We start from the raw sequence: 26,473 nt of genomic DNA, 5'->3' as shown, positions 1-26,473 counted from the left end.
GACGCAGGCAATAAGGCAGTGATCGCTGAGATCCTGGTTGAAGACAGCGGAGGTGTATTTCGAGGGTAAGTTAGTCAGGATGATATCTTTGATCACACATGGTATAGAAATTATGGAAATTTGATGTTCAGTCAATTTTAATGGGTAGTGCAAGTGTATTGCCTAATGTGAAAACAGTGTAATGTACTGTAATTTACAGTACTATAGCATACTACATTCAAAGGGCAATTTGTATGTGTCTTAAATTTTTTGCTATTGGATTAACTGGTTGTACCTGGCGCCGACGAAGACGAGCTCTTACGAAACTTTGCAGTATTTTGTTTTTTTTATGTATTATGTTTTACATTATTAGCTCAGAAAGTGTTTTGTATCATTACATACAGCCGGGGAAAACTATTGGATATCAGAGCGGCGGTAACTCACCAGCATTAAGACCAGGAATACGACGTTCCTGAAGCAGATCCTTTGTTTGCTCTCCCCAGGGCAACTGAATTGATTCCAGCGGCTGACCCAAAACATCGCTGGCGGAGGATAGGCACTCGAGGCGGCCTGCTGGTTAGCCTTAGGAGGCGCGCACACCACCCACCGCTTCCAAGTATACTACTCGCTAATGTTCAGTATCTGGTTAACAAGGTTGACGAACTCCGGGCAAGGATTTCTTTCCAGAGAGACATCAAGGCCTGTAACATACTTTGTTTCACGGAAACATGGCTCTCTTGGGATATTCTGTCGAAATATGTCCAGCCAGAGGGGTTCTCAGTTCATCGCGCAGACAGGAATAAATATCTCTCCGGGAAGCAGAAGGGCGGAGGTGTGTGTTTCGTGATTAATGACTAATGGTGTAATTGTAGTAACATACAGGATCTCGAGTCCTTTTGTTCACCCGACCTAGAATATCTCACAATCAAATGGCGACCGTAATATCTCCCAATAGAATTTTATTCGGTTATAGTCACGGCCGTGTATATCCCCCCTCAAGCCGATACCACGATGGCCCTCAAAGAACTTCACTGGACTTTATGCAAACTGGAAACCACATATCCTGAGGCTGCATTTATTGTAGCCGGGGATTTTAACAAAGCAAATTTGAGGACTAGGCTGCCGAAGTTCTATCAACATATCGACTCAGTAATCAGCTGCCAAAATCCTCGACCATTGCTATTCGAACTTCCGGGATGGTTATAAGGCCCTCCCCTGCCCTCCTTTCGGCAAATCTGACCACGACTCCATTTTGCTCCTCCCTTCCTATAGGCAGAAACTCAAACAGGAAATACCCGTGCTAAGGACTATTCAAAGCTGGTCTGACCAATCGGAATCCACGCTTCAAGATTGTTTTGATCACGCGGACTGGGATATGTTCCGGGTAGCTTCCGAAAATAATTTAGATGAATACATTGAGACGGTGACTGAGTTTATCAGGAAGTGTATAGGTGATGTTGTGCCCACTGTGACTATTAAAACCTACCCTAACCAGACACCGTGGATAGATGGCAGCATTCGCGCAAATCTGAAATCGCGAACCACCGCATTCAACCATGGCAAGGTGACTGGGAATATGGAAGAATACAAACAGTGTAGCTACCCACTCAAGGCAATTCAACTGGCAAAACATCAGTATAGAGACAAAGTTGAGTCGCAATTCAACGGCTCAGACAAAAGACGTATGTGGCAGGGTCTACAGACAATCATGGACTACAAAAGGAAAACCAGCGACGTCTCGCTTCCAGACAAGCTAAACACCTTCTTCGCCCGCTTTGAGGATAACACAGTGCCACTGACGAGGCCCACTACCAAGGACTGTGGCCTCTCCTTCTCCGTGGCCGACGTGATTAAGACATTTAAGCATAACCCCCGCAAGGCTGCCGGCCCAGATGGCATCCCTAGCCGCGTCCTCAGAGCATGCGCAGACCTGCTGGCTAGTGTGTTTATGGACATATTCAATCTCTCCCTTTCCCAGTCTGCTGTCCCCACATGCTTCAAGATGGCCACCATTGTTCCTGTACCCCAGAAAGCAAAGGTAACTGAACTAAATGACTATCGCCCTGTAGCACTCACCTCTGTCATCATGAAGTGCTTTGAGAGACTAGTCAAGGATCATATCACCTCTACCTTACCTGTCACCCTAGACCCACTTCAATTTGCTTACCGCCCCAATAGATCCAAAGACGATGCAATTGCCATCACACTGCCCTATCCCATCTGGACAAGAGGAATACCTATGTAAGAATGCTGTTCATTGACTATAGCTCAGCATTCAACACCATAGTACCCTCCAAGCTCATCATTAAGCTCGAGGCCCTGGGTCTGAACCCCGCCCTGTGCAACTGGGTCCTGGACTTCCTGACGGGCCACCCTCAGGTGGTGAAGGTAGGAAACAACATCTCCACTTCACTGATCCTCAACACTGGGGCCCCACAAGGGTGCGTGCTCAGCCCCCTCCTGTACTCCCTGTTCACCCATGACTGCGTGGCCAAGCACGCCTCCAACTCAATCATCAAGTTTGCAGATGACACAACAGTAGTAGGCTTGATTACCAACAATGACGAGACCGCCTACAGGGAGGAGGTGAGGGCTCTGGGAGTGTGGTGCCAGGAAAATAACCTCTCACGCAACGTCAACAAAACAAAGGAGATGATTGTGGACTTCAGGAAACAGCAGAGGGTGCACCCCCCATCCACATCGACAGGACCGCAGTGGAGAAGGTGGAAAGCTTCAAGTTCCTTGGCGTACACATCACCAACAAACTGAAATGGTCCACCCACGCAGACAGTGTGTAGTTCTGTAGCCTGTCAACTATGTGTCTGTCTATCCCTGTTCTCCCCTCTCTGCATAGGCCATACAAACGCTTCACACCGCGTGGCTGCTGCCACTCTAATCTGGTGGTCCCTGCGCGCACGACCCACGTGGAGTTCCAGGTCTCCGGCAGCCTCTGGAACTGCCGTTCTGCGGCCAACAAGGCAGAGTTCATCTCAGCCTATGCTACCCTCCAGTCCCTCGACTTCTTGGCGCTGACGAAAACATGGATTACCACAGAAAACAGAAAAACTCCTACTGCTCTTTCCTCCTCTGACCATGTGTTCTCGCATACCCCGAGAGCATCTGGTCAGCGGGCAGTGGCACAGGAATCCTCATCTCTCCCAAGTGGACATTCTCTCTTTTTCCCTGACCCATCTGACTATCTCCTCATTTGAATTCCATGCTGTCACAGTCACTATCCCATTCAAGCTTAACATCCTTGTCATTTATCGCCCTCCAGGTTCCATTGGAGAGTTCATCAATGAGCTTGACGCCTTGATAAGTTCCTTTCCTGAGGATGGCTCACTCCTCACAGTTCTGGGTGACTTTAACCTCCCTACATCTGCCTTTGACTCATTTCTCTCTGCCTCCTTCTTTCCACTCCTTTCCTCTTTTGACCTCACCCTCTCACCGTCCCCCCCTACTCACAAGGCAGGCAATACGCTTGACCTCATCTTTACTAGATGCTGTTCTTCTACTAATCTCACTGCAACTCCCCTCCAAGTCTCCGACCACTACTTTGTATCCTTTTCTCTCTCGCTCTCCTCCAACACTACTCACTCTGCCCCTACTCCGATGGTAATGTGCCGTCGCAACCTTCGCTCTCTCTCTCCCACTACTCTCTCCTCTTCCATCCTATCATCTCTTCCCTAAATCCTTCTCCCTCCGATCTCCTGATTCTGCCTCCTCAACCCTCCTCTCCTCCCTTTCTGCATCTTTTGACTCTATGTCCTCTATCCTCCCGGCCGGCTCGGTCCTCCCCTCCTGCTCCGTGGCTTGACGACTCATTGCGAGCTCACAGAAGAGGGCTCCGGGCAGCCGAGCGGAAATGGAGGAAAACTAGACTCCCTGTCATCTTTTCACTCCCTCCTCTCTACATTCTCTTCCTCTGTTTCCGCTGCTAAAGCCACTTTCTACCACTCTACATTTCAAGCTGCCTCTAACCCTAGGAAGCTCTTTGTCACCTTCTCCTCCCTGCCGAATCCCCCTCCTCCTCCCCCTCCCTCATCCCTCTCTGTGGATGACTTCGTCAACCATTTTGAAAAGAAGGTTGACGACATCCGATCCTCATTCATGAAGTCAAATGACACCGCTGGTCCTGCTCACACTGCCCTACCCTATGCTTTGACTTCTTTCTCCCCTCTCTCTCCAGATGAAATCTTGAGACTTGTGACGGCCGGCCACCCAACAACCTGCCAGCTTGACCCTATCCCCTCCTCTCTTTTCCAGACCATTTCCGGAGAACTTCTCCCTTACCTCACCTCGCTCATCAACTCATCCTTGACCGCTGGCCATGTCCCTTCAGTCTTCAAGAGAGCGAGAGTTGCACCCCTCCTCAAAAAACCTACACTCGATCCCTCCGATGTCAACAACTGCAGACCAGTATCCCTTCTTTCTTTTTTCTCCAAAACTCTTGAGCGTGCCGTCTCTAGCCAACTCTCCTGCTATCTCTCTCAGAATTACCTTCTTGATCCAAACCAGTCAGGTTTCAAGACTGGTCATTCAACTGAGACTGCTCTTCTCTGTGTCACGTAGGCTCTCCGCACTGCTAAAGCTAACTCTCTCTCCTCTGCTCTTATCCTTCTAGACCTATCCGCTGCCTTTGATACTGTGAACCATCAGATCCTCCTCTCCACCCTCTATGAGTTGGGCATCTACGGCGCTGCTCACTCTTGGATTGTGTCCTACCTGACAGGTCGCTCCTACCAGGTGGCGTGGCGAGAATCTGTCTCCGCACCACGTGCTCTCACCACTGGTGTCCCCCAGGGCTCAGTTCTAGGCCCTCTCCTATTCTCTCTATACACCAAGTCACTTGGCTCTGTCATATGCTCACATGGTCTCTCCTATCATTGCTACGCAGACAACACACAATTTTCTGATAACCAGGTGGCGAATCGCATCTCTGCATGTCTGGCAGACATGGATCACCACCTCAAGCTGAACCTCGGCAAGACGGAGCTGCTCTTCCTCCCGGGGAAGGACTGGCCGCTCCATGATCTCGCCATCATGGTTGACAACTCCATTGTGTCCTCTTCCCAAAGTGCAAAGAACCTTGGCGTGACCCTGGACAATACCCTGTCATTCTCCGCTAACATCAAAGCGGTGACCCGATCCTGCAGGTTCATGCTCTACAACATTCGCAGAGTACGACCCTACCTTACACAGAAAGCGGCACGGGTCCTAATCCAGGCACTTGTCATCTCCCGTCTGGATTACTGCTACTCACTGTTGGCTGGGCTCCCTGCCTGTGCCATTAAACCCCTTAAACCTATCCAGAACGCTGCAGCCCGTCTGGTGTTCAACCTTCCCAAGTTCTCTAATGTCACCCCGCTCTTCCGCACACTCCACTGGCTTCCAGTTGAGGCTCGCATCTACTACAAGACCATGGTGCTTGCCTACGGAGCTGTGAGGGGAACGGCACCTCCTTACCTTCAGGCTCTGATCAGACCCTACACCCAAACGAGGGCACTACGTTCATCCACCTCTGGCCTTCTAGCTCCCCTACCTCTACGGAAGCACAGTTCCGCTCAGCCCAGTCAAAGCTATTCGCTGCTCTGGCACCCCAATGGTGGAATAAGCTCCCCCACGACACCAGGATAGCGGAGTCACTGACCACCATCCGGAGACACTTGAAGCCCTACCTCTTTAAGGAATACCTGGAATAGTATAAAGTAATCCTTCTTCCCCCACCCCCCATTAAAAAAAAGGTGGTTGTCCCACTGGCTATCATAAGTTGAATGCACCAATTTGTAAGTCGCTCTGGATAAGAGCGTCTGCTAAATGATGTAAATGTAAATGGTGAAGAAGGCACAACAGAGCCTCTTCAACCTCAGGAGGCTGAAGAAATTCAGCTTGGCACCTAAAACCCAAACTTTTACAGATGCACAATTGAGAGCATCCTGTCGGGCTGTATCACCGCCTGGTACGGCAACTGCACCGCCCGCAACCGCAGGGCTCTCCAGAGGGTGGTGCGGTCTGCCGAACGCATTACCGGGGGCAAACTACCCGCCCTTCAAGACACATATGTGACCCGATGTCACAGGAAGGCCAAAAAGATCATTAAGGACATCAACCACCCGAGCCACTGCCTGTTCACCCCGCTATATTACTTGTTAGATATTACTGCACTGTCGGAGCTAGAAGCACAAGCATTTCGCTACACCCGCTATAACATCTGCTAAACACGTGTATGTGACAAATAAAATTTGATTTGATTTGTTAAAATTATCTTTATGTTGTGTTTTGGTGATTAAACCAATGTATTCATTATATTTCCCAGTAAACTTATATTTTGGATCAATGGTTGTGTGGTGAAAGATGTCTACCAACAAAATGAATGAACAATGAAAAGTTTTGAATGTAAGACTACGGTACAAGTGTTACCAGAGTTTTGTACTAAGAGTTTTGAAAATTCACCAAATACTGGTGAAAATAGTACCACAGCAATAAAAACATTACTGTAATAAATGACCATCTCAGACTGGGAAAGTGTGTTAGTTACTAGTCAGTTGTTATTGGTAGCCAGTTGTGTTTACAAGGCTGTAGATGATTCTATTAGAACGCTCAAAGAAACTGAGCTAAATAAACATAACACATGATACATCACACATGCTATCAAATCACCTGGGTCTGAAACCGAACACTAATAGTGTGTGTGTGTGTGTGTGTGTGTGTGTGTGTGAATGTCCTAACTTTGATGTAGAGAATACAGATCTGGACAGGGAAGTGAAGCATCATTGCATAATCACCCTGCATAGATCAAACAGCGCAACAATGGTAGACTCATGCAAGTAGACATTCAAGCACATACACACATAAGCACACACACACCAACAACTCTTCTTATAGCAGAGAGAGAGCGACACACAAGTGTAAACTTAAAGAAGCACATACAACCTTCCTGACACACACTAGTGAGACAGCAGTCCATCAAGCCCCTACTGTCTATGGCTGTCAGTCATTTATTTCTAAATGTGACCTGGTGAAGCGTTCCTCATTGTCCCAGTTTCACGGCTTCTAGTTGACCCTGCAGGAGACATGACCTGTAGTAGACTATAGAGGAGCTGGACTCTAATCTCCTCCCTCATAACTCAAGTACCTGGGCCAGTATAATCTCGATTAACCCAGAACTAAAGTATTGCGTAATTGGTCAGATGCTCGATTGAGTTCTGGGTCCATACGTTTTACGAGAAGAGTTAGAACGAGGATCGGAACCGGAACGAAGAGCTCCACTCTCTTGCAAGTTACGTAAAGTCTATGGGCCAAATGTCCCCTCCTGAAATTTGAAAGATGCTAACACCTGTGAAATCGTGATTTGTCCAAATAACCAGTGACGAAAAACCCACCGGAACTAATGCTGCTCGTTATCGCACGCATCCCGTTGTATCATGACAGATCTACACTACCATTTATGTTTACGTAGTCTGTCCATGAGAGATTAGGGCCAGTAGTGTACTGTACTATCAATAGTAAAATGTAGGGTTGAAGTCTGTTAACAAACCAACGAAGAGAACAAATACTTATGATCTAACAGAGAGAGGGAGATGAAGGGAGAGAGGGATGAACAGAGAGAGAGCGGTAATGACTACAAGCTTTCTAACACAGACTTAACCTCTAATGGGCCATTCAAAGTGACCATTATTCAGCTGTTACTCTATGACATAACAGATCCAGTGTAGTCACAGCCAAAGCCATGCAGCTAGTGAGCTGAACAATGTTGCAGTGTAGCTGTAAGTCCCCTGTAGCTCAGTTGGTAGAGCATGGCGCTTGCAACGCCAGGGTTGTGGGTTCGTTTCCCACGGGGGGCCAGTATGAAAATGTATGCACTCACTAACTGTAAGTCGCTCTGGATAAGAGCGTCTGCTAAATGACTAAAATGTAAATGTAAAATGCAGCTATGATCTTCTGATCGTTAAGCCGTGCAAATACAAACAAATTGGCTTAAAAATGCTACAATTACAACAGAAAACACCAAGATGGGGGCCTCTAAAATGTTCCCTAAAATTCAGTCCGCTGGCTGCGCCCATTGCCACGGCACTTGTCAAGCCCACCACCTAAACCCCTTTTTAATCCAGAAAGAACCCTGGTAGTGTATGGATAAAGCTGACCACCCTGTGATGGAGGATGCAACACAATGCGCAGTCCAGTATTTATAGTGGGACACAATGGAATAGGAAGTTAAATGGTCACTTTACTCCATGTACCTGTACATACACACACACACACACACACACAAACAAACACAACATCATCATCAGATCAGTTCAAGTTGGTTAACGGGTGGGTGTGCAGAAATCATGTCTTGTTCTTGCTTCATCTGTGTGCTGTTTGTCAGATGTGGATGTGGTTCACATAATCCAGTTGGCATTATGATAAGACACAGTCAGTGGTGACTCTTAAATGCAATGCAACTTAAAAAGGGGCTTCTCTTAGCGGGCAAAGTTGCATACAAAAGTTTGACAGTAAAGTGAACAACAAACATGCAAAACTGGTCATGACATGTCAAGTAATTGGGAAATAAACTGAACAGTGTGGATAAGTGTTTCTCCATCAATGGCAATGCCTTGCATCATGCATGTCACAATGAACCCACGGAATGTCATGATCTTGAGAAACCCCAGAGTGCTTTGAAAGCAAGGTCTTACAAATGGAAAATAATGGTTTCTCTCGTTGTCTCATAATTGAGTAAGGTCTGGCTTTATATAATTAAATGTGTTGACAGTCTGCTCACAATAAGACCCAGGCATTTACATTTGAGAATAATGTGAAGTAGGGGAGACCACGGTTGGTTGTCTCATGGATTGGTTGTCACTGCTTATTATTACTGTGTAATAATTTCAAGATAAACATGTGTGTCCTCTATAGGAGAGGTCATCCATGTTGTCAATTCAGGTCAGGATCACAAAACATTGAGGTGAGAGGAATATTATAATTTTTCATGAGTGAAAGTAAACATTCGTATGCTAAATTACGTTGAAAAGATGCCTAGAATGCATATTTTCCGGACGTTGAAAATACATCTGTTTCACAAGTTTAGACAGCACAGTACAGTGAAGTACAGTTTAATTCAGTACAGTACAGTCCAGTACAGTAGAGCACAGTACAGTTTAGTTTAATTTAGTAAATTAGAGTACACTACAGTACAGTCGAGTACAGTAGGACACAATACAGTACATTATACTGTACTTTACCCTACTGTGCTGTACTGAACTATACTCTACTTTACTGTACTGTATCCTACTGTGCTCTACTGTACTGAACTATACTCTACTTTTCTTTACTGTACTGAATACATTCTACTTTTATTTACTTTACTGTACTGTACTCTGCTATGCTCTACTGTATACTGTGCTGTCCAAACTTGTGAAACACAGACGTCTATGATTGGTTCAGATTTGGTCCAGTCCGGACCTGCTTGTCAAAACTGTGAGTCATGTGACTCCGACTGAGAGTCAGCAACATACACACACACACACGCCATTAACACACACACGTAAACATGCACACATGTTCCTGTTTGAAAAAGTGTTCCTTGTTTCAACAAAAACAGCTTTACCTTTTTCATTTTATCAAAATATTTCATTTTCATCCAAATATCCGATGGTTACTGTTTGTTTTATTAAGCGTTGATATGACGATTTTGAGTGGAGTAAGAACTACAATGTCAAAGCAAATATTAAACTAAGTTGAATACATTTTCACTGCACCCCCAATGTTTTGTTTGTTTGTTTGTTTTATTGTCAAATACACCGGATAGGTGCAGTGAAATGTGTTATTTTACAGTGTCCGCCATAGTAGTATAGAGCAAATTAGGGTTAACTGCCTTGCTCAAGGGTACTTCAACAGATTTTTCACCTTGTTGGCTCGGGTATTTGAACCAGCGACCTTTTGATTGCTGGCCCAAAGCTCTAACCGCTAGGCTACCTGCCGCCCACCAACCAACCCCATCCCACAACAATGAGCCAGATGTTTCACCGGATGTATAAATCTGAAGCATCCGGTTAGCGTTTCCACTCACCACCAAATATGGTGATAAGAAGAAGCCCAGTGGCCGGCAGTGGGAGAAGATGGATTTTGACATTTTGCACATTTTCTCATCGATGAAACATTTGATATCAATACAGTTTTCTGTTTCCAAAACTAAAATCTGTTACGAACAGAGTGGACTAAGTTGTGTAGATCTTTACCAAAGTTTATTTTATTTTGTATTGTTATTTAGGAGTGCACACTTGCACTTCACAAACTAGGTGTTCCCTAAGCGAAGTTTGCAAATACATGATACGAAAGTGCCAAAATCATCTCGCTAGCTCGTGCTTGTCTCTGCCCACCTCCTTACTTGTTCTGCCCACATTGATTCATTTGCTTCCATTGGAAAGGACAGGCTGTGGTCTATCTTGGGTTAGATATAAAAAATATTTGCCCATACTGTGTGACAACCAACCCTGGATGGGGCTGGTTGTCACAAGTGGTGTGTTTAATGGCTTATAACGCTATGTTGGAATAAGATATGAGGATACAAATGTTCCCCATTTCAACCCAAGACCTTGGTCTTTCTCCTAATATTGAAAATAGTATTGTAAAGATATAGCCTAATGGTGTTGAGAAATACACGAATTAGTAAAAAGTATGAAAACCAACCACGGTTTCCCCCAGTATTCGACAATGCCAACTTTCTCTTGAAGAATTCATTCGTCCCTTGCACATGAAACTGTACTGTACAATGTTTTACCCGGAATGTAGCGGATTTCAGTGCACGCCACAATCAACAGATAACATTACTGTTGGCACGTTTTCTTCATTTTCGGGGGTTACTAAAATACTAACCTCCTAGTATTCGCGCATGTTTTCGTAAAGTTTCCACTGCACTGTATGTAGCCTAATGTTTTCTTCAATAAAGGCTATTTAAATAATCAACCCAAAAAAAGTATTAAGCTACGTTGCAAAACGTAACAACACATAAGTTACAAATGTATATGCGTCTTTCTCAATTGGTAAAATGACCGAAAGTATTTTCCCGTTGACTTACCTCGTCTTGCAAACGTACGGATTATTGATTGTTTCGTGACTGATTTTTTCTTGTCTTCCTTCCCGTTTCTCGTTCTGTGATTCCGTTGATCGAGGAAGTAAGACTACTGCTCGCTTGCTCTGCAGACTGTGGCAATGTGACGTCGACCAGGTAGGCTACATACACACTGCACTGCACTGTGGACGCAACTTAGCTATTATGCTCAAGTGTCCTCGTTTGGTTTGACAGATTTTTTTATTCTCCTGTGTAACATTGAATGATCTTAATATTGTACACACATCATAAAACATTTATACCAATGGGTGACGATGATTGATTACCCTCTTCAACCTTTGACTTTACAACAGTGCAAATGCTTAGTCAAAACTGCCTCCACTCCCTCTGTGAATTTCACTGTGACTTGTTTCAGTCTTCTAAACAGGCTAGAGCTGAGTGTATGTGCAGTGCTGGGAGTATGTCTGTCCTAAAACTCTGTATGTGGGAGAAGACTTGGGCTGAGTTTTAAGTAAATTGCTGATGTGTGTGGGTTTGGATCACACGGCTAGGCTGTGGGGGTAGTCTGGGTTTGAGCATAACTCTGCGGGTGTGGAGGTGGTAGATTTGGCTGCTGCTAGCACTGTCCCTGAGGCTAAACTGGCGCTAGAACTGCAAATTACTCAACATCATCCAATGTTTCGGCATCTTGTGCAAATATATCCACCCCACACGTGCACTAGCAAGTGCACACATAGGCTCACCGCACAATCACTACTAAAGAGCTCATCCCAGAGTTAAGTGCACATCCGCTGTAGAAATAGGTCTATTAGCCATATAGATGCTATGTGTGTATGTACGCCCTGCTGTAAGGTAAGACATCTGTGGGGCAGGTAGGTCACTGCTCTACTCCAATCATGGTTACATAACAGGGATATCCTGACACATGACAGAACTGGGGAAGTCCTTATCTTGCAGGACTCCACTCTGCACACCTGTGGGTGTGGAACTCAGCTTCTGACTGCACTTTTGATTTAGCACTGCTACATTTTACATTTTAGTCATTTAGCAGACAATCTTATCCAGAGCGACTTACAGTTAGTGAGTGCATAAATTTTTTTCATACTGGCCCCCCGTGGGAAACGAACCCACAACCCTGGCGTTGCAAGCGCCATGCTCTACCAACTGAGCTACAGGGGACTTACAGCTACACTGCAACATTGTTCAGCTCACTAGCTGCATGGCTTTGGCTGTGACTACACTGGATCTGTTATGTCATACACACACACACACACACACACAAAGTTGATTATTGCCCCAAAACTATCCCACCATCCACTGACAGTGTGGGGCCAGGACCCAACATCCTCTGGCTCCAACAATCCACTGCTTCCATCTCTGTGGGTGTATGACTCTGCAATATGGACCTGTCTCTGTTTGTTCGCCCCCTGGGGTGCAGAACATGGAGGGGAGGTAAATTTAGCATGTGGAGATTACATTGAACGCTGGCTTCCTGATGGATCTGGCTCCACACAGCTGACTCTCCCAGCTCTGCACTGACATAAATGGCTCTAATGCTCTAATAGGTCACAGCTACAGTAGCCGGTCACAGCAGCCAGAGGTCACAGCAGCCGGAGGTAGATAGTGTACGACTACATCCCAAATGGCACCCCATAGAGCTCTGGTCAAAGGTAGTGCACTATATAGGGAATATGGTGCTATTTGGGACACATACATGGTTAATGAGAACATGCTCACCCAGAGGGTCCATGATGTACATGTTCCACTGATACTTCCTGACTCCTCTGTCTAGTTTACTATCTATCTCTACTACTGAGTATCTACACTGAGTGTCTTTGGTAAGTTAATGAGAACTGCTCAGTGTAACATGGTAAAGTGTTCCTTCTAACCCCCCCCCCCCCAAATTGTAAAGTGGTTATCCCACTGGCTATAGGGTGAACGCACCAATTTGCGAGTCGCTCTGGCTAAGAGCGTCTGCTAAATGACGTTAATGTGCCCTTGAGCAAGGCACTTAACCCTAATTGCTCCTGTAAGTCGCTCTGGATAAGAGCGTCTGCTAAATGACTAAAATGTAATGTAAATGTGATCAGTGATTCACAGTTAATACCACCCACCACCACTACAGACAGACAGCTTGAGCCCCAAATGGCACCCTATTCCCTATACAGGTATCGTGCATCACTTTTAAACAGGCCCTGGTCAAAAGTAGTGCACTAGGGAATAGGGTGCCATTTGGGACACAACCATTGACACAGACACAGGTGCCTATCCCCAGAGCTGGACTTTAGTGGTGTCCATCAGTGCTGCTCGCATGTTTATGTTTCTCTCTCTGCAGACCGACACTGATGACACAGAATATGGAAACCATGGCACACTCTCCATGTATATATGACACAGGGCCGGGGGGTTGAATGACTTATTTTCAGGGAGGGAGAGCGGGATGATTCTAAATGTGGACTGGTGGAGGGACGGAGGTATGGAGGAAGGGGGAAGAAGTGTAACAGTGAGTGACTTGTCAGTGTGGGCAGCATGCAGAGTCGCAAAAAAATGGGACATAACAGCTTGTCCCTCTCTTCTTCCACCCTCCTCTACCCTTCCTTTTCTCTTCTCCCCCCTCCTGTTCTCCTCTCTCTCTCTCTCCACTGAGTTGCGAGACAAGGTGCAGACCCAGAAATGTCAACCCAATGTCATGAGGAAGTATTTAGTTGTCTTTCTTTCCTCTCTTTCTCTTTCTCTGTCACGGATCCAGTTCTATGACTCTTTAAGTCTCTGAATGGGTTCAACCACCTCCTACATCCCTATTGATGATGCTTTCCATTTTTGAACATAAAGCAGCAGAAAAAACCTGTTTGTGGGTGATGCTTAATGCACAAGAAGATGAGGGTGTATATATATGGTAACCAATGGCAATACAAGTTTCAGAACTGAGAGCGAAGCTAATACACACATACACACGCCACTTTCGCCTCTGAGTGGGTCAGATAGCTTATCCTTGCCATGACGTGTGTGTCAGTGTGAATTTGGCCGTGGGAGTAAGGCAGAGTTCACACAATGCAGCTCTCACTTTGTCATTCTCTGAGGTCAGAAGGAATAGTTGAATAAGTTTACTTCATTATAGATATTTGAGCAGTCTTTAATAGTTTGCTGTGCATTTGAGAGACAATAGCCTGAGAGACAATTAGAGCTGAGGGCAGCTGATCTTACTTAGCAGTTCTGTTCTTTGTGATTGATGAGATGCATGCTTCACTCTCTGTGCCTCATGCCTGGGGTGTGTGTGTGTTAGGGTTATGACACTGTTACAGTACCATCCCACTATAACAGCATATCCTCCCACCCTCGACCTCCATCCTAAAGCAAGCAGTGCACTCAACACTCAGTCAGTGTCAGTAATGAGGACACAGGGAAGAACTAACAGGAAGAGAAGAACTGACCTCCCTTCTCTCTATTTTTAGTTCTCACTTCTCCTCTCACTATTTCTTACTTGTACAGACACCACAATTGTTCTAATATCTCACTCTATCTCCCTGTTTCATACTGTCCTGTCCTGTCCAGTTCTGTTTCTAATCTCTCACATTCAGTGTTTCCATTGAAACAGTTTGGTAGTATGGGATAATGGCGTATGACTGATAATGAAGAGTTGTTAAGAAATCCCAGGCTGGATAATAGGAACAGGTGCAGAAGGCAGGTACCAGCTTGTCTCTGGAGAAGGAGAGGATTGGAACAAATTAATGGCCATTAGTCAAGAAGAGCAGGCATCGCTGGAGTGGTATGCGGTATGAGTAGGACCTGAAGTTTTTCCTAGTCAGATCATGAAAAACTCCTGGCCCTATACATTTACATTTTACATTTTAGTCATTTAGCAGACGCTCTTATCCAGAGCGACTTACAGGAGCAATTAGGGTTAAGTGCCTTGCTCAAGGGCACATTTACGTCATTTAGCAGACGCTCTTATCCAGAGCGACTTACAAATTGGTGCATTCACCCTATAGCCAGTGGGATAACCACTTTACAATTTTTATTTTTTTGGGGGGGGGGGGGGTAGAAGGATTACTTTATCCTATCCCAGGTATTCCTTAAAGAGGTGGGGTTTCAAATGTCTCCGGAAGGTGGTGAGTGACTCCGCTGTCCTGGCGTCGTGAGGGAGCTTGTTCCACCATTGGGGTGCCAGAGCAGCGAACAGTTTTGACTGGGCTGAGCGGGAACTATGCTTCCGCAGAGGAAGGGGAGCCAGCAGGCCAGAGGTGGATGAATGCAATGCCCTCGTTTGGGTGTAGGGACTGATCAGAGCCTGAAGGTACGGAGGTGCCGTTCCCCTAACTGCTCCATAGGCAAGCACCATGGTCTTGTAACGGATGCGAGCTTCAACTGGAAGCCAGTGGAGTGTGCGGAGGAGGGGGGTGACGTGAGAGAACTTGGGAAGGTTGAACACCAGACGGGCTGCGGCATTCTGGATGAGTTGTAGGGGTTTAATGGCACAGGCAGGGAGCCCAGCCAACAGCGAGTTGCAGTAATCCAGACGGGAGATGACAAGTGCCTGGATTAGGACCTGTGCCGCTTCCTGTGTAAGGCAGGGTTGTACTCTCCGAATGTTGTAGAGCATGAACCTGCAGGATCGGGTCACCACCTTGATGTTAGCGGAGAACGACAGGGTGTTGTCCAGGGTCACGCCAAGGCTCTTCGCACTCTGGGAGGAGGACACAACGGAGTTGTCAACCGTGATGGCGAGATCATGGAACGGGCAGTCCTTCCCCGGGAGGAAGAGCAGCTCCGTCTTGCCAGGGTTCAGCTTGAGGTGGTGATCCGTCATCCATACTGATATGTCTGCCAGACATGCAGAGATGCGATTCGCCACCTGGTTATCAGAAGGGGGAAAGGAGAAGATTAGTTGTGTATCGTCAGCGTAGCAATGATAGGAGAGGCCATGTGAGGATATGACAGAGCCAAGTGACTTGGTGTATAGGGAGAAAAGGAGAGGGCCTAGAACTGAGCCCTGGGGGACACCAGTGGTGAGAGCAGGTGGTGCGGAGACAGCTTCTCGCCACGCCACTTGGTAGGAGCGACCGGTCAGGTAGGACGCAATCCAGGAGTGAGCCGCGCCGGACATGCCCAGCTCGGAGAGGGTGGAGAGGAGGATCTGATGGTTCACAGTATCAAAGGCAGCAGACAGGTCTAGAAGGACAAGAGCAGAGGAGAGGATTCAGCAGTGAGGTGAATGTGGCAAAGAGCTTCCTAGGGTTAGAGGCAGATGCTTGGAATTTAGAGTGGTAGAAAGTGGCCTTAGCAGCAGAAACAGATGAAGAAAATGTAGAGAGGAGGGAGTGAAAAGATGCCAGGTCGGCAGGGAGTTTAGTTTTCTTCCATTTCCGCTCAGCTGCCCGGAGCTCTGTTCTGTGAGCTCGCAATGAGTCATCAAGCCACGGAGCTGGAGGGGAGGACCGAGCTGGCCGGGAGGATAGGGGACACAGGGAGTCAAAGGATGCAGAAAGGGAGGAGAGGAGGGTTGAGGAGGCAGAATCAGGAGATTGGAGGGAGAAGGATTGAGCAGAGGGAAGAGATGATAGGATGGAAGAGGAGAGAGTAGTGGGAGAGAGAGAGCGAAGGTTGCGGCGGCACGTTACCATCTGTGTAGGGGCAGAGTGAGTAGTGTTGGAGGAGAGCGAGAGAGAAAAGGATACAAAGTAGTGGTCGGAGACATGGAGGGGAGTTGCAGTGAGATTGGTAGAAGAGCAACATCTAGTAAAGATGAAGTCAAGCGTATTGCCTGCCTTGTGAGTAGGAGGGGACGGTGAGAGGGTGAGGTCAAAAGAGGAGAGGAGTGGAAAGAAGGAGGCAGAGAGAAATGAGTCAAATGTAGACGTAGGGAGGTTGAAATCCCCCAAAACTGTGAAGGGTGAGCCATCCTCAGGAAAGGAACTTATCAAGGCGTCAAGCTCATTGATGAACTCTCCAAGGGAACCTGGAGGGCGATAGATGACAAGGATATTAAGCTTAAATGGGCTAGTGACTGTGACAGCGTGGAATTCAAATGAGGAGATAGACAGATGGGTTAGGGGAAAAATTGAGAATGACCACTTGGGAGAGATGAGGATTCCTGTGCCACCACCCCTCTGACCAGATGCTCTCGGGGTATGCGAGAACACATGGTCAGACGAGGAGAGAGCAGTAGGAGTAGCAGTGTTTTCAGTGGTAATCCATGTTTCCGTCAGCGCCAGGAAGTCGAGGGACTGGAGGGTAGCATAGGCTGGGATGAAGTCAGCCTTGTTGGCAGCAGAACGGCAGTTCCAGAGGCTGCCTGAGACCTGGAACTCCAGGTGTGTGGTGCGTGCAGGGACCACCAGGTTAGAGAGGCAGCAGCCACGCGGTGTGAGGCGTTTGTGTAGCCTGTGCAGAGAGGAGAGAACAGGGATAGGCAGAGGCATAGTTGACAGGCTGTAGCAGATGGCTACAATAATGCAGAGGAGATCGGAATGAAATGAACTAAACATCTGGGAAAGGAGAGAGCAGGGCCTCCCTCACCAAAAAAATATAACTCTCCCAACTTCCACCTCAGAAACTATAATTGTTTCACTGAACCACCCGAATAAAACTCTCCCAACTTCCACTTTAGAAATTAGAATTGTTGTAAACTACAGCGGTTCAATGTTTCAAGGAATGGACTCAACTTACTTTATTCAGCTAGCTAACTATGACGCCATAGCTAACTAGCATGCTAGCATCCAATAACACACAGTTTAGCACCAATACTTGGTTACAACAAACTACCAATAGTGTGTTAACACACTAAACAGATAATTCGTGTCCGTGTCTAGTTCTTTCATAACGCAGCAATAATTAAACGTTGGCTAGCTAGCACAAAGATATTGTATTTAGCTACTACAGTACAGCTGGCTGGTAGTGTTGGCTAGCTAGCAATGGCTGCTGTGTTGACTTTGTTTGAAAAACGGCGTCGCTGCGAACGAATGTAGCTGGCTAAAAGGATATTGTATTTAGTAGCTACCGTTGCTAATAGCTACTCGCCAGCTAGTTCAGGAGGTGAGTTAGCTAGCTAGCTTCGTGCTACACCCGGCACCGCCGAATACAAAAGTAACCTACAATAACTACATACAACAACTACCCACAACAGCCCACGATGCCTACCTATAATACCTAATAATATACAGCCCACGATGCCTACCTATAATACCTAACTACAATCTAAATACATAGTTTAAGCCTTACTCGACAAAGCCCAAGCTATGTATAAAGCCAAACTTAGCTGTCTGGGTGGCAGACTGCAATCAGTAGCTGTAATTAAGTACAGCAGCTACCAACCACCTAACGTTAATGCCTCGGATAATGAGGTTAGAAACACAGTTGAATGGTTGGCAGCTAGCTGGCTCAATCACAGGTGCTCTTAAGCGTGAAATAACATTGGAAACACCTAACCACAGTTGCTAAAAGTTACCAGTAGCTACCCGCTAGCTAGCTAGCTTTGTTGGTCCAAGTAGTGGGTTAGCTAGCCTCATGCTTCGCCGGGGTCCGCCGAATACAATACTTACCTACAATGATTACCTGCAATAACCTACAATAACTACCTAAGTAAGCTACCTATAATACCTAACTACAAATAGGATGAGACCTGCATGAACTAAAGAGGACTTAACCAACAGCCTTACAACTGAGAAACAGGATACGTTGTGAAACACAAAGAGAGCAAGACAGAAATAATGAGGAGGGGTTGAAAGACTGACGGATGCTGTTGAAGACAGTAAATAGAAAGATAGGGAGCCTGGGAGATAGAAAACACTGGATGATGAATCATCCAACCTATATAGAACAAGGTGTCTGCAACTTTCAGGTACCCCAGAAAACAAACTTTCCCCCTTACTATTCTGGGTCAGGAAACCTCAGGGGAGAGGTAAGGAACAGAGCAGTGCTGCCCTTTCTCCTGCCCTACTCTCCTGTACTGCATACTGCTGCCTGTCTGTCTATCTGTCTGAATCACCCAGGCCCTGTTGCCCTACTGCACAATTGAGAGCATCCTGTCGGGCTGTATCACCACCTGGTACGGCAACCGCACCGCCCGCAACCGCAGGGCTCTCCAGAGGGTGGTGCGGTCTGTCGAACGCATTATCGGGGGCAAACTACCCGCCCTCCAAGACACATACAGCACCCGATGTCACAGGAAGGCCAAAAATATCATCAAGGACATCAACCACCTGAGCCACTGCCTGTTCACCCTGCTATCATCCAGAAGGCAAGGTCAGTACAGGTGCATCAAAGCTGAGACCGAGAGAATGAAAAACAGCTTCTATCTCAAGGCCATCAGACTGTTAAATAGCCATCACTAGCACATTAGAGGCTGCTGCTGCCTATTGAAATCACTGGCCACTTTAAGAAATGGAACACTAGTCACTTTAATAATGTTTACAGTCACTTTAATAATGTTTACATATCTTGCACTACTCATCTCATATGTATATACTGCATTCTATTCTATAATATTCACTGTATCTTAGCCGCTCTGTCATTGCTTGTCCATATATGTACAGTGAGGGAAAAAAGTATTTGATCCCCTGCTGATTTTGTACGTTTGCCCACTGACAAAGAAATTATCAGTCTATCATTTTAATGGTAGGTTTATTTGAACAGTGAGAGACAGAATAACAACAAAAAAATCCAGAAAAACGCATGTCAAAAATGTTATAAATTGATTTGCATTTTAATGAGGGAAATAAGTATTTGACCCCCTCTCAATCAGAAGGATTTCTGGCTCCCAGGTGTCTTTTATACAGATAACGAGCTGAGATTAGGAACACACTCTTAAAGGGAGTGCTCCTAATCTCAGTTTGTTACCTGTATAAAAGAAACCTGTCCACAGAAGCAATCAATCAATCAGATTCCAAACTCTCCACCATGGCCAAGACCAAAGAGCTCTTCAAGGATGTCAGGGACAAGATTGTAGACCTACACAAGGCTGGAATGGGCTACAAGACCATCGCCAAGCAGCTTGGTGAGAAGGGGAAAACAGTTGGTGCGATTATTCGCAAATGGAAGAAACACAAAAGAACTGTCAATCTCCCTCGGCCTGGGGCTCCATGCAAGATCTCACCTCGTGGAGTTGCAATGATCATGAGAACGGTGAGGAATCAGCCCAGAACTACACGGGAGGATCTTGTCAATGATCTCAAGGCAGCTGGGACCATAGTCACCAAGAAAACAATTGGTAACACACTACGCCGTGAAGGAGGTTCCCCTGCTCAAGAAAGCACATTACATGCCCGTCTGAAGTTTGCCAATGAACATCTGAATGATTCAGAGGAGAACTGGGTGAAAGTGTTGTGGTCAGATGAGACCAAAATTGAGCTCTTTGGCATCAACTCAACTCGCCGTGTTTGGAGGAGGAGGAATGCTGCCTATGACCCCAAGAACACCATCCCCACCGTCAAACATGGAGGTGGAAACATTATGCTTTGGGGGTGTTTTTCTGCCAAGGGGACAGGACAACTTCACTGCATCAAAGGGACGATGGACGGGTCCATGTACCGTCAAATCTTGGGTGAGAACCTCCTTCCCTCAGCCAGGGCATTGAAAATTGGTCGTGGATGGGTATTCCAGCATGACAATGACCCAAAACACACGGCCGAGGCAACAAAGGAGTGGCTCAAGAATAAGCACATTAAGGTCCTGGAGTGGCCTAGCCAGTCTCCAGACCTTAATCCCATAGAAAATCTGTGTAGGGAGCTGAAGGTTCGAGTTGCCAAACGTCAGCCTCGAAACCTTAATGACTTGGAGAAGATCTGCAAAGAGGAGTGGGACAAAAACCCTCCTGAGATGTGTGCAAACCTGGTGGCCAACTACAAGAAACATCTGACCTCTGTGATTGCCAACAAGGGTTTTGCCACCAAGTACTAAGTCATGTTTTGCAGAGGGGTCAAATACTTATTTTCCTCATTAAAATGCAAATCAATTTATAACTTTTTTGACATGCGTTTTTCTGGATTTTTTTGTTGTTATTCTGTCTCTCACTGTTCAAATAAACCTACCATTAAAATTATAGACTGATCATTTCTTTGTCAGTGGGAAAACGTACAAAATCAGCAGGGGATCAAATACTTTTTTCCTTCACTGTATATTTTCTTAAATTCCATTCCTTACTAGTTTTGTGTGTATTAGGTATATGTTGTGAAATTGTTAGATATTACTTGTTAGATATTACTGCACTGTCGGAGCTAGAACCACAAGCATTTCGCTACACCCGCTATAACATCTGCTAAACACGTACGTGTATGTGACAAATAACATTTGATTTGATTTGATTTACTGCTGCAGCCTTCACAGTAATCTAAGACAATCTAAATTCACACTCCTCTTGTTGTCTGAGAGAACATTTTACAGGTTTAAAGCTTATTTCCTGCAATTCTACACATTTAGTCATGGGGTGCAGATAATTTTTCAATTTTAAAGCTCATTTTCTTGCAATTCTATATATTTTGCCATGTCTAATTTGTATTCATGTGATATTTGAGTGACTCAAACTTTACAACAAAATCTATGGGCTAAAAACCCTAGCTAAAAAAACTGTTAGCTGACATGGTTGACAAGTTATAAATAGCTCTCTACGGTATGCAATGACTGACATGACAAGAAGGAAACTTGTACTATTACAAATTCTGCCTAATTAGTGCCCAGTTAGGCACAGTGGAAATAAGGGTGGTAGTCTACATCAGCCAGAGAGTGTTCTCACACTTGGTTTGGTCTTTCATCACAAACAGTAAATATGTGACATTCATATCGTATCAATCAACTGTTGTTCAACTGTTGCTGTGCTTGTTGATTTTTGCATGTTTGGATAGCAGTGCACTGATGTCCATGTACTGTAACTATCTACAGTACTCTCTTGTACCCTCGTGATACAGACATGACAGATGTCAGTCAGTCTGAATGTCCCCAATCCTGCAGATTCTATACTGAACAAAAATATAAACGCAACATGTAGTGTTGGTCCCACGTTTCATGAGCTGAAATAAAATATCCCAGAAATGTTCCATATGCACAAAAAGCTTATTTCTCTCAGATTTTCTGCACAAATTTGTTTACATCCCTGTTAGTGAGCATTTCTCATTTGCCAAGATAATCCATCCACCTGACAGGTGTGGCATATCAAGAAGCTGTCTAAACGGCATGATCATTACACAGGTGCATCTTGTGCTGGGGAAAAGGCCACTCTAAAATGTGCAGTTTTGTCACACAACACAATTTCACAGATGTCTCAAGTTTTGAGGGAGCATGCAATTGGCATGCTGTCTGCAGGAATGTCCACCAGAGCTGTTGTCAGATAATTGAATGTTAATTTCTCTACCATAAGCCGCATCCAACGTTGTTTTAGAGAATTTGGCAGTACGTCCAGCCGGCCTCACAACGCCAGCCCAGGACCTCCACATCAGGCTTCTTTACCTGAGGTATCGTCTGAGACCAGCCACCTGGACAGCTGATGAAACTGAGGAGTATTTCTGTCTGTAATAAAGCCCTTTTGTGTGGAAAAACTCATTCTGATTGGCTTGGCCTGGCTCCCCAGTGGGTGGGCCTGCCTCCCAAGTGGGTGGACCTATGCCCTCCCAGGCCCACCCATGGCAGCGCCCCTGCCCAGTCATGTGAAATCTATAGATTAGAGCCTAATGAATTCATTTCAATTGACTGATTTCCTTAAATGAACTGTAACTCAGTAAAATGCGTTCAGCGTATATGCCATCTAGTGACCAATATAGGAATAGCACAGGGTAGTGAGAAGAAATCACACAAAATGATACACACAAAGGATATCCAACCTTAGTCACTTTACTTGTTTGAGAAACTCCAACCGTTTGAAATAAATAACTCATCCATTTCAAAGTCCACTACAGTGATTATGGCTGATAGCAGTGTTTCACAACAGGGAAACCACTCCCATTATAAGGCGGACACACAAGTCAGAGCTGAGGCTTGGTACAAATAGGAATTTCACATATTATGCAACTTAACGTTGAGGATGAGCATATTTTTTGTCATTGATCTGATATAGTTGATATATCCATGGTTTGCTAACACAGAGAACGAACTCCAGGCACTGGGCTTAGTGAGTTTGGCACAGGCTGACCAAGACACATGATCAAAGAATAACATTTAGAAGAAGAGTGCACTTGACTACATTACTCTTTCAATTCCTTTCTCTTTTTATCAGTGCAAAATAAAGCAAAATTATTTTTGCCTATCAAAATCTCTACATATGTATTTACATTAACTAGTTGCTGTATGCAAGGCCATTTCAGAAAATACGGTACATGATGAAAATACGTAGCTAAGAAACACATTAAATGCAAAACAATACAAGACAATAGTCATACTTTGAGCAGAACCTGTGCTTCAAAATGTCAGGCACGTGAAGCTGGCTAAGTCCAGTGCAGGAACGTGTTCTGATAAAACGAAAGAAATAGAGAGTTCATTCAGTAAATATAGGGAGATCTTTTAAAGTACCGTCATATTGGTTTAGAAAGGCTGTATTGTACTGTGAACATGACAGCACATATTAGGTCTAATGGGAGGGGGTGAATGAACCCACCACCTCAGACCTTGGTGGATGGTGTAATAATACATGGAGATCCACTCTCATGCTTCTGACATCACATTAAGACTACAGTCACGTTGGCATGTGGTGAACATGTATTAATAACAGATTCATCATTTTCATAACCTCTGGATGTAGGTTACACACTAGTAGGACATGCAGTTTAAACACATTTACTGCTATTGTTCCTTTTCTGTTTTATCTTCTTTATCCCCAAATGTGTCCCCTTGTCAGGACTCTTAGTGTCAAAAACATGTAAATGTAGTGATAGCTTGATATCAATTACCATATTCTTCTTTGCTTTAATAAAATCCAGTATTTATTTTGCATGTCATTTTCCTTCCATTTTTAGAAGTAATCCAGAGTAATTCATTCCATGAAAAATTGGAGGGGGAGTCATAGGTAGCCTTGGTGGAATTTTCCAGAATGGTACATATCTGGGCCAGCTCTTCTCTTGGCTCTGGGCGTCACACCTGCTGTAGCAGCGGGACGGAGACATTGAAGGGTGACAAAGTAGGCGAGCGTGTCCCCTCCTTTAAGAACACCATGTTTCCTTCCCTCCTCTCTCGGTCCACACACAGTAAGACACAACCGTCACAGCTGACTAAAGGCAAAATTAACATCTTCTTCCTCTTCCCTTTTTGTTTTATATTCAGGCATTCTGAGGGCGGCTATGTGTAGCAGGAGAGTGGCAGCGAGGTCCCCAGGGTAAGTCTGAAAGGTGAATGATGCACATCCAAAGATACAGTCTCAACAACCCACCCAAGATGGCCACTGCTATAAAACTGTGGCTTCCTCCATGGCGTTCACCCATCTGGGTAGAAAGAAAAGTGCTGACTGTAATTGTAATACATTATAATAACAATCTGATTGTTGTGTTGACGCTGTTGTCAATGTGAGTCATGCCTATGAGGTGGCTTAATGAGGCCTGTAAGTGGGGCCAGGAGTTTTACCTCACCACGTAAAAGGCTAAAGGCTACAACTAGGGCCCAGAGTTAGTCTTGGTCAGATCATGTGGTGATATATATTTTTTAAAGGTGCAGTGCAGGGCTCACCTCTTAGCAGTGTGATTGTCCTCAGCCTTAAAGGTGTAGTACAGGGTCTTCTTGTGGTACAGCTCAAAGACGTTGGTAGTCTCCTCTCCATCTGGCCTATCAGGCAGCTTCACTGTGAAGCCCAACAGAGGCAAACTCTCAGACGCCACTTTCTCCTGGAGACAGAGAGAGACAAGGAGAGAGAGAGATAGAGAGAGAGAAATAGAGGGAAATGAGGAGGAGAGACAGAGAGAGAGAGAAGGAGGATGAGAGAGAGACAGAGAGAGACACATACAGAGAGAGAGAGAGAGAGAGGGAGAGAGAGAGGAGGAAGAGAGACAGACACAGAGAGAGAAATACACAGTGATCATTGACCTGCATAGTTTTAAGGATGCAGTTTGTGGAGGTTTTGCTGACTAAAAAAGTAGAGAGGGTGAATTAGCTTTACTAGGGAAACTCTATGCTCAGAGTTACAGGGATAGGTGTTTTGGGTAGAGGTGTGTGTGAGGGTTCAGGTTTAAGGGGAGCGTGTGTTCCCCCTCACCTCGCGGGCCTGGTAGGTGTAAAGCACCTTGTCTTTGAGGAGGAACCACAGCCTCTTCCAGTTCCTCTTGCTCCTCTTACTGCGCTGCAGAGTCCCACTCATAGAGCCCTCCTCTGACACACCCACCTAGAGACAACACAGGAACACACAGAGAGATTAGTTAGATACATAACAGTGCAAAGGGAAATGTATACTGTCACTACCTCAGTACAACCAAGTTGCATCAATTGAAGATCAAGCTGAAGAACAAAACGTCTAAGAGCCACTTTTGGAGGAAAATGTATGTTTCCATTAAAATGTAAGTTTAGTTTTTGGACAATAGCTTTTACCATTAAAATAAGATTAGTGTTTTGTGTGTGTGTGTGTGTGTGTGTGTGTGTATGTGTGTGTGTGTGATTACCTGGGTCAGAGAGGCAGTGCCCTTGCGTCTCCACAGGCTGGGAGGGTGAATGTTCTGGAAGACGGCAGAGAGCGGGCGGATGGAGCGGCGGTTAGAACGAGGACTGTCAGTACCACTCGCCCCAGACACATTCCCTCCTATGGAGACAGAGAACACCTGACCTTAACACCTGGACTCACACACATTCAATATGCTCCAGTAGTCAAGAGCGGCATATACAGTACAGTACAATACAATATAGTATAGTACAGTTTAGTACAATACAATACAGTACAAGAAAGGAAAGGAGGAGGAGTTATGCACCTCTCTTCTTGAGCTCACTGTAACAGTGGTCACACACTTTGGCCATGTGGTCCTTCAGGTACTTCAGAGGGTATCTGTTCCTGGAGCAGCTCCGACACACAATCTGAGTACAGCAGGACCAGGACACGTCAGAACACCCAACACACACAGGTCAGGCCTGACTATGGAAAACAGACTCCAGCCACATCATACTGCACAAAACTATGCTTCTAGGTGACAGAGCCATGCATTGTCACCTAGAAGCACATGTGTGTGAGAGAGAGACTCACCCTCCCGCAGGCGTGGCAGTGATGTCTGCGCAGTGTGAGGCTGAAGTCTGAGGTGCAGTTCATACACATCATCACATGGGACACAGGCACCAGAGTAGGAGCCTTCTCCCCCAGGGACAGCCACAGACGTTCTCTGGCCTGGAAGAGAGACAGGACAATATAGCTACGGCTACGGCACTAGACTTCACAGTAATACTCAGTGACTCATACTCAACTTAAAAGAGAAAATACACCCTCTGCAATGTTAATATAAGCTCAGTAAATGTATGAGTATTGGTTTGCTATTGTCATTGAGTGGGGAGCAT

At 45.6% G+C, this 26,473-nt stretch overlaps 2 protein-coding genes across 2 annotated transcripts in view; both read right to left on the bottom strand.

The window, feature by feature from the left end:
• The window catches only part of LOC311133612 (protein kinase C delta type-like), a 28,052-nt gene extending 16,890 nt beyond the window's left edge, over positions 1–11,162 (bottom strand). Inside the window, exon 1 of the mRNA XM_084167131.1 lies at positions 11,042–11,162. The gene's annotated coding sequence lies outside the window, so the exon portion shown is untranslated. The remainder of the gene's footprint in view (positions 1–11,041) is intronic.
• Positions 11,163–22,836: 11,674 nt separating this feature from the next.
• Positions 22,837–26,473, bottom strand: part of LOC311134381 (FYVE, RhoGEF and PH domain-containing protein 5-like) — a 44,135-nt gene continuing 40,498 nt past the window's right edge. The window contains exons 16-21 of the mRNA XM_084168037.1: positions 26,169–26,306; positions 25,900–26,002; positions 25,597–25,733; positions 25,197–25,322; positions 24,674–24,828; positions 22,837–24,432 (exon numbers count right to left, since the gene is read on the bottom strand). Coding sequence (XP_084024163.1) covers positions 24,396–24,432; positions 24,674–24,828; positions 25,197–25,322; positions 25,597–25,733; positions 25,900–26,002; positions 26,169–26,306 — 696 coding nt within the window. The 3' untranslated portion in view covers positions 22,837–24,395. The remainder of the gene's footprint in view (positions 24,433–24,673; positions 24,829–25,196; positions 25,323–25,596; positions 25,734–25,899; positions 26,003–26,168; positions 26,307–26,473) is intronic.

Source organism: Coregonus lavaretus, assembly GCF_964263955.1.
Source record: "Coregonus lavaretus genome assembly, chromosome: 8".
NCBI lineage: Eukaryota > Metazoa > Chordata > Actinopteri > Salmoniformes > Salmonidae > Coregonus > Coregonus lavaretus.
The sequence above is the reverse complement of the archived record's forward strand: the minus strand, read 5'-3'. Positions and strand labels throughout refer to the sequence as shown.